The sequence below is a fragment of the Notothenia coriiceps genome, unplaced genomic scaffold, assembly GCF_000735185.1.
Source record: "Notothenia coriiceps isolate Sejong01 unplaced genomic scaffold, NC01 NC01_scaffold00030211, whole genome shotgun sequence".
In the NCBI taxonomy this organism is placed as follows: Eukaryota; Metazoa; Chordata; class Actinopteri; order Perciformes; family Nototheniidae; genus Notothenia; species Notothenia coriiceps.
In genome coordinates, this window is record NW_011362912.1 from 410,561 (window position 1) to 419,797 (window position 9,237).

The window sequence follows — 9,237 nt, forward strand, 5'->3', positions numbered from 1 at the left end:
GGGGAATGCTGCACACACACTGGTAAGTGTATTGCCGTGATGTATCAGAGACATCAAATTTGACCATGGAGCATTTAACTATTTGAGGCTCAGAGGAGAGAAAAGAGGCTTCGAATAGAAACTTTGAGAATGAATATCCTTCTTTCTATTTTTTCTGGCCTGTCATTTTTCATCAGTGTTTTCTCCAAACAGACCCACTTGGCTGGGTTATGACTTATTGCATAACAGACAATGGGGTCTCTGCAGGAAACAAGTCCTAAATAATAAGAATCCTTTTAGTAAATGGGTCATTTCAGTGGCATTTTCATTCAGAATCTACAGCAACACGACATTTCCATGAGCATCACTGATTCAACAGATAGTGGAGGGCATGAGTTTTGACAAATTTGTGACTAATGTCTTCTGACATCAGTGGGCTGATGTCATGTTTTATTATCCACTGGAAGCATTACTCTTTCAATCCCACAGTTTGAAAAAGACAAACTGCCTGCTGAAGCTGATTTATTCTAAGTTTGATCACTGCAAAATGACTGCCCTCACTGATTCAATTACATCATTTTTTAGAATGATGTATTCTTTCTGAAATAGATGTGGGACTATTTTTGAATCATGGCTTGTCTGTTGTGCCCTTGAGCTGGTCACCTAAAAACTCACTCAGCATTAAATGTCCCCCAAATATAAAACCCTGGCTGCAGCTGGCCCCAAAACTGAGAGTTGATGGGGACAAGATGCTAATCATGCCCTTCTGTCTCCTGCATCCCTGCACCTGACAGCTACATACCAGACTTTCCCCCATTTTTTTTAAAGTCAGATTTGTCATCTCGACCTATTTGGCTCTGCGAGCACGCTTAGTTAGTGATGGTGCAGTGAGTTATTTAAATGAGATTTGACTCACAGCGGCCTGGCCTTCCCTGGAGCTCGAATCAGACGGGGACAGCACATGGGCCCCCTGTCCAGCCTATTATCGTCCTCCAAATATGCCATCAAGCCGTCTGTGGATAACAGTAGTTCCCTGTCCATCTTTTGGCCTGGCGTTCACTCAGTGTAGCCGAACAATGTCCAATCAAACCCCCTTCAGAGGTGTTTTAGCCAAAAGCATTTCCCGGCTGCCAGTTTCTCCTGTGTGACCCTTTCATCTCCTCGCCCCTCTGACACATTTAGCTCTTGGATATGAGGGGCTCTTGTGTTTGCTGTTTGAAAAGCGAATCAAGCCCTCTCCCTCCACATGCAGTCAGCTGATCTATGCAGCCTCAGTTAATGCAGTGGAGTTGAGTTCTCAGCACTTGTTCGGTTTAATGCCGCAGCCTCAGAAAAAAAGAGTTTGGTATTTTAAAGTTTTTTAATCCGAGTGCAGTATTTAGCATTTAATGTCTGTGCCGTTGAGTGATGCATTTAAGTATTTGTGTCATATTAAATACAATGAAAATTTATTTAGAGGGTGAATCAATTCATGGGGAAATAGGTTATTAATGATGCAGTGGAATGGATTTCCTGGATTAAAAAAAACACATTTTAAATCAATTATACTCTTGATTGGTTGTTATTGTTTGTCTAAGATCTAAGAGAATTGCAGCAATCAAATGGCTCTTGGGACTTAAAAAAGGTGTATCAGATAATTGGATATTGATTGAGATCATTAGAGCAGCGAGTCACATTTTTGTAGACGCGCCTAAATGAATGTGAAGTTTGTATTAAAATCAGCATAAAATGTGTTTACAGTCAATTACTGCCTCCAGTTCTTTCTCACACCAAGATGCTGAATAATTAATCCACTCCGGTTGATGAAACCCATTCTGTTGAGAAGAAAAAGAGAATTTCAAGTTCTAATTGAAATAAGCAAATGGAAATTAGAGAAATATCCACATGTTGTACCAGAGCAGCAGCTGGATTATTGATTCAAGTGTCAGTGGTGGTTAATCTGGTCTCATAACAACACATTTAAATGACTTAACTAACTTGATGGTCCCATCCAGTTCTATTACTATCCTGCTGTACATAGTCAAGTGGCACTTGTACAAAGTTACATAACACAAAGGGCAATGTCAACATCTGTTAAAAGGGATTTAGGCATGAACATTATGTCTATGAAATGGCCTGGATTTTTTTGTATAGGGTCTTATGGAGGAACAAAATAACAATGCAGATATGGTCTGTTTTGTTTTATTTAATGTACAATGTTCCCATCAGTCGGGTTGACCTACTAAACTGTAACTCAGAAGCCTGGTGCAGATGCACACTTAAAAAAAAAAACATGGCTTTATTCCCTCCTGATTTATTAGCAAACACTACACTGTTGGTGTCTACTTTTTTGTACCTCTTCTCTTTTTGTTACGAGGTGAAAGCCTCCCTGTCTGTCAGTATCTGTAGACTTCATTTCAAAAGAAGCTAACTGCTCCCTGATATCGTTATAAAAGCTTTAACAACTGTATCCATTTAAAATGTTGGCAAATTTCAACAGGAATTGAGCCTGAATATAATAATTGGAAAACAAATCATGCATGCTTACACCAATGGGCTGTACATATCTGAATCTGAATATACTGTATATGTGATTTTTGTACTTGTTGTTATACTAATAACCTTCAGGAAAGCACATTTTACCTGATAGAGTAAGCCTGCGCGAAAGTATATGACAATGGAGAACTCGTACAACCACTTCATCCTCTCATCCTTTATTATGTCAGTATTTCTAACTTGTTGTCTACACATGATCTCTGGCTCTGCAGCAGCTTGAGTGTTATTGTGTTATTGATAGATTGCTCAATTAAATTACAGCTCACCAAATAGTTTGAACACAGAGGCACAGAATGTCTTCAGCATAATTAAGAAATAAGTGGCATTTTTCAGCAGGATTTTAACAGATCTTGTTTCAAATTATACAAATTATATGGTTATGGAGGGGGAGTGAGTTGTGCTCTCATCACTGACTGAGCTCACAGTCTTTCATTACTCCCTTATCATGTGCGACAGCTTTAATGACACGGTGTGCTGTCATCGTGTTGTCTAGCCCAAAATAATTTCTCTGTTGTGTATAATATATTAACACACACATGTATGTCTTTGTGCTTTAGGAGCAGAGCTCAGAGGGGCCTCCTCCACTATCTTTTTCCCAGGAGGCCAAAGAGGCGACTCTGGATAACCCGTCAGCCAATGACGAGCTGGACACGCCCACTTCCATCGCCTCCGTGGTGACATCGACCAATGAGAGCTCCACGGAGACCGACACCCCGCAGCAGACAGACACTGAGGTGCAAGGCTTTATGTTTGGTCACACTTTTTGGGAATTTTCACCACCTAATGTAGTTTGTAAAAGAGTTTTAATTGATTGGTAAATACCAGAGTCAAGTCTTTTTTGGCAATGATAAAAACATCAACTTATAGATATTCAAAAATACTTTTTACTTATATATTGAATTTATTTATTAAGTAATACTTGAACTGTCAGCCTATAAGATCCACTTGTCACTACTGTGACTACATTTACTGTATATTCTTTTCAACTTATTAACCAACATTTGTTTTAAGAAATATGAAAATATATGCATCCTAAAGAAAGGTGTCCCAAGCCATGTGTCTCGTCTCAGATCTCTCTATATTACTGAGTTTCAGGTACAAAAACCAACACCACAACAATTGTTCTGCAATTAGTTTATATTTAAGTGAGTTGCAAGATAATTATATGTTTTTGTGGTATGAGGTTTTGCTCACAGTCAACAACTAAATGCAGTTTGATAAACGAAACAATAACATTTCCTTCAATTTACCCTTCTTCTAAACAGTGGCTGGACCTCAAATTGTTTCATCAGAGTCAAATCCAAGCAAATTTTCAATGTGGGGAATTCATTACTGTTTGGCAGGAAAGAAGAATTAATTATTTAGTGGCGGCTCAAAAAGCCAGGGTAGTGTTGAATTGATAAAAACACACACATTAAGTAAAACATGTTCCAAGTAAATTAAGACCAAATAATTCCTGCTCTGTAAACACACCATTTCTTGTAGCATTTCATAAGAGGAATACTAAGACCTTTCATACCAATGGGATTTTAAAGACTAACCTCTAATTATATTTGTGTAGAGATAATAGTTGTGGTGTCTCAATCCTTGCAGGAGTCCAAAGCTGTGGAACAAGATGGTGAACAGGCTTCAAATGAAGCCCAATCCCCAGGGACACAGCAGGAGGACCCCCAGACACCAGACACACCTGATCTCATATTGACTCCAGAGGTTCAAGATGACACTCCTGTTGGGCCCCCAACTCCTGAAGCCCCCCCTGAGTATGTCACACCACAGCCGCCTCCGCCAGTGGTGGTGCAGCAGCCTGAAGAGCCTCAGCCGGTGAACCCCGACAGGCAGAGCAGAGTGTACACCCTCCCTGACAGCTACAGGGGGGAGTTATGTCCGGGGTATGGGAGCCTGTCCCGGGCCACCCTCCATGGCTACTGGCCCGCCAAGAACTTTCAGACGGGGGCTCACTGCACGCTGCCCTTCCTCCGGGACAGCTACGCTCCGGCAGCTCTCAGCAGCCAGGCGGAGGAGGAAGGGGGAGAAAACCCTCTGGACCTGAAGGCTGAACACCCGGCTTCCAGTTACCCAACACTGGCGGGGGTCCACCAGTTCAGGCCAATCACCACCATGGAGCTACTCAGAGAACCCTCCAGAACCAGGTAAGAGGACGGTACATTAGATCAAACTGGATTGATCCCAGAGGGGAGTCTGTGTAAATTAGTTTTTCAAGTACTAGCTTGTTGTTTCCATGGTATCTACAGGTAAGGTCAAATATAGATCAGTCTCTAGGCTATGTGTATTTAACCGTTATGAAAGGGCCATGGGAAAAGTAAATCTGTAAAATGTGAGTGTTGTGTTTCTCATTCAGTCACTGAAGTACACTAAAAAGGCTGTCAGGTTATTTAAGGTCATTCTTTGATTCCTTTAAACACATTTTGTACAGAAAGCAGACGGGAAAGGAAAATGTAACTCAGTCACTGAAATATCAATAAGGTCCCTTTTCTAATGGGATCACCTTTAACACAGGCTACTGCAGCCAATAGAAAGCCAATTTACCATTGACATAAATAGCATCAATAACTTTACAGCAGTAGAAAGAGGATCGTTTTTAAATGCCTCAACACCCATTTAACTCCGTGGTGCACTTATGTACCTGCAGTTTGACTGGATTCAATACATTAGAGTTAGATTTCAAACAAAAAAACGTTTTAATGTCAGTGATTCTTATATATATTTTAAGAGTTAAAGGTCCCATGACATGCTTTTCCGGTTATTACCCGTCCCCTTGTGTGTTATGTAGCTTTTTATGCATGTAAACGGTCTGCAGAGTCACAAACCCTCAAAGTACACCCTGTAGCGAGTACAACTCTAACACAGAAAATACTGTGTATGTCTATGCTGCCCCAGAACGCCTCGTTGGAGATTTTTATTTTTCCATCTTTTTCTTCCTGAGTAGCCTATAGTGACGCAACGGGCATAGTGACGTAACGGGAGCTGCTTACACACACACACACACTCAGCCAGCCTTATCTTTTTTCAGCCGCGGCTCTGCGGATCTCCTCGCTGTGAGTGTGTGTGTGTGCTCAGGCTGAGTTCCGCGGTGTCTCGCTGTCTCGCAGACCCCACGCAGCAACCAGGAAGCGACACCAGTAATCCAGCTCACACTGTCCGCTCCTCGAGCCTCAAAGGGCGGAGCAGCGAGCCCCGCAACGTCCCGCCAACACGACACCCAGACCCCACGCAGCATTCTCATCTGTTTGTCCTTACTGGTGTCATTTTCTGGTTGCTATCGCCATTGTAACACATAAACACTGATGTTCCGCTGTAACGGTGGTGGACTCATCAGAACAGAGTGGGCGAGCTGACCAATCAGAGCACAGTGGGCTCATAGGGAGGGGGGGGGGNATCAACGCACAGCCCACTGCGCCACTCCGCCCATCTTCACACCTCTAAGTCATCAAGGCGCATTACAAGTACACATTACACACATATCATACATGTAACGGTCATGTGCTGTGGACAGTACCCACAGGAGCAAATTCGGGTGAAGTGTCTTGCCCAAGGACACAACGGCCTGACGCAGTGGCGGCGGCATGGGACCTGTAAAGGAAAATATGCATAATCTATATAAAAAACATTCTAACATCAATGTTTTTCCATGTGTGATTGCCAAATAATGAACTTGAATTACCATTTTATTCATAATCTGCGGTTTAGAGGTTGGGCTAAGCACAAATAAAACAAGAACATGTTCAAGATAGCCAGAGAGTGTAAGGAGTTATATATATATATATACTGCCAGAGTACAGCAGCAGAGGTAACAATGTACACATCGACAATCTGACACCTTATCACGGATGACCTGCTGTGAAAATTATAGATCACACTTGTAGCTGCACAGACACCTAGTCACCTCTAGCCTGTGAGTCAGTCCGGACAATAGAAAGACATATTGACAGCAGTTAAGTTGGAGCCGGTATCAATCAGGAATAGCAGCCTTCTGCAAAGTCAATAAATAAGGAGGTTTCACCTGCTATTGCCTGCCAGAAGCTTTTCCTTATCCCATATAAGTGACAGAGCTGTTCACAAAAGATACAAGCAACTCACTTATGCTGTGAAAGTCCCTGAAGCCCAGTCTATTACAAGACACCATTAAACCTGTTTTACTCTACCTGGTAATTATTTACGTTCAAATAAATAGTTTGACATTTTGGGAAATACGCTTATTGGGTTTCTTGCTGATAATTAGATAAGAAGATCGATAACACTTTCATATTTGTCTGTGAAATACAAGGCTACATTTTGGAGAGGAGGCGGAGGGAACATCTAGCAGGGCTCAGTCTTAAAGTAACAACCCTAACTCTTTAACACCTTAGCCTTGTTCCTTTACACAAACAAGACATACAAAAATAGTGTTTATTTTTACAATCAACACCTGAAATGATGAAGGAACCTGCAAACAACAAGGTATCACAAAATGTAAACCGTACTTAGCTGTTTCATTTGAATCTCTTTACAATTAGTGATGTTTTGAGGTACAACTGTGTTTTTTTAAAAGCCTTTTTCTAACCTAAGTCTTGCTGCCCCCTCCTATCTCAAGTCATTTAGGTTAAGCTAAGCTAACCACTTCAAGTGTACAGATGGTAGTATCTTTCTTCTTTTCTAACTCTGATCAAGAATTGAAATGTGAATTTCCCAAAATGTTGGTTATGACTCATCAAATCCTAAAATTCAAGATTGTTGTGTATTTTCTATCCTGATCCTAATGACATGCATGGGTTTCTGGGTCTCCTCAGAGGCGGTTATGATGATGCCTTCATGGCCCAGCTGGAGGGGAACCTGAATCCTTTCTTCCAGGCCATGTGCCGGGCTCAGACCCTGCAGTTCCCCCACAAACGCAGCAGCATGGTGAGCCTGGACAGCCTCCGCAGAGACCCCCGCTGGAGAGACCCCAACCTGCTTGAGGTCATCTCCATGCTCGGCCACCCGATGGACCCGGTCAAGTCCAATGCTGCCGCCTATTTACAGCACCTGTGTTACGAGAATGACCGCATCAAACAGGAGGTTCGCCAGCTTAACGGGGTCCCGTGCTTAGTGGAATTACTGGACCACCCCAAGCCTGAAGTCCACCGCAAGGCCTGTGGTGCTCTGCGTAACATATCCTATGGAAAAGACCACAACAACAAAATGGCCATCAAGAACTGCGATGGCATCCCAGCTTTAGTCCGACTAATGAGGAGGACGAGCAGCGTGGAGGTCAAAGAGTTGGTCACAGGTACAGCTCGATCTTTCAGTTTACCTGGAGTTATACCCTCCTGTCCTTCATTTTTATCTTTACAGTGTTTGATTTTTTGTACTTTTTACAGGCACACTGTGGAACCTCTCCTCTCACGAGCCCCTGAAGATGATGGTAATCAACAACGGGCTTCAAACACTGACGGATGAAATCATCATCCCGCACTCAGGCTGGAGGAGAGACGCAGCCGACCCCTCCAAACTGCTGAGTGCTGAGTGGACCACCGTCTTCAAGAACACCTCCGGATGTCTGAGGTAACCTTTGCTTCTGTCATGGAACAAATTACAATGGCTGCCCAAAAAGCTGACTTTTGATGGACTCAGTTGTCGCAGCGCTGCTGACACGGTTGTTTCCCACAGGAACGTCAGCTCGGACGGAGCGGAGGCTCGACAGAGGTTGAGGGAGTGTGAGGGGCTGGTGGACGCACTGCTTCATGCCCTTCAGTCAGCTGTTGTCAACAAGGACACTGACAATAAGGTGAAGTCATCATACTGCCATACATTTAGAGACTGAAGAAAACAATTCAACCTACAATGTACTGTTTTTGAGCGCATTAAACATTTTGTAATCAAATTGTATGTTGTTATAGTGACTAGGTCAGAGGTGGGAAGTAGTGGAGCACAAATACTTTGTTACTGTACTTAAGTACATTTTTCTGGTATCAGTACTTTACTCCACTACTTATTTTTCTAACGATTTTTTACTTTTACTTCTTACATTTTTAACACAAATACCTGTAACTTTCTACTTCTAACATTTTCCAAACAGGCTGGTTCCTTTAGTTTCGTTTTTTATCTTGTTTGGTGCATGATCATTATTATTTAGAGTCATTGGCGTGCCTATTGATTTGAACCACGATCTGTGTATCCATCATTTCCTGGTCTTCTCCTAAGAAGAGGGAGCCAATGAAAACGTTTGTCATGCTTTGGCCGTCTGTTCAGGCATGGATAAACATTCATATAGCTAACATGACCATATATCTTCTATTAATATAAATTAGGTCCAGTACTCTGTAAACAGCTGGCTAGTTATGGGATACGTCCTTTTTACTTCAAGTTACATTCGAGCCCATACTTCCTTCTACATTTACTTGAGTAAATAGAAGTTTAGACACGCTTCTACTTTTAGCAGACGTATTTTTAACCCACACGAGTAGGCTAGTCTGACTTCTCTACCTTGAGTAACAGGATTGTGTTTACTTTTGCCATCTCTGTATCTCTGACATACTTCTATATGGGATCTTTACATTTCCGCGGTATAAGGAATTATAGTAAATCAATACCTTTTAATTTGAGGAAGGGACCTTTCAAACATCCTCCAAGGCTCGCGCGGTATCCCTTTTGTGCAACATGATAAGAACAGGTTGCGAGGATGGCAACACTGGTTACACAATGTGCAGGTATACACGTTTCCCAAATCTCACCCTGCACGTTCTC

At 42.3% G+C, this 9,237-nt stretch overlaps 1 protein-coding gene across 1 annotated transcript in view; it reads left to right on the top strand.

Moving 5' to 3' along the window:
• The window catches only part of arvcfa (ARVCF delta catenin family member a), a 37,895-nt gene that overhangs the window by 786 nt on the left and 27,872 nt on the right, over positions 1-9,237 (top strand). The window contains exons 2-6 of the mRNA XM_010787214.1: positions 3,072-3,248; positions 4,108-4,664; positions 7,302-7,780; positions 7,872-8,055; positions 8,161-8,278. Of these exons, the coding sequence (XP_010785516.1) occupies positions 3,072-3,248; positions 4,108-4,664; positions 7,302-7,780; positions 7,872-8,055; positions 8,161-8,278 (1,515 nt within the window). The remainder of the gene's footprint in view (positions 1-3,071; positions 3,249-4,107; positions 4,665-7,301; positions 7,781-7,871; positions 8,056-8,160; positions 8,279-9,237) is intronic.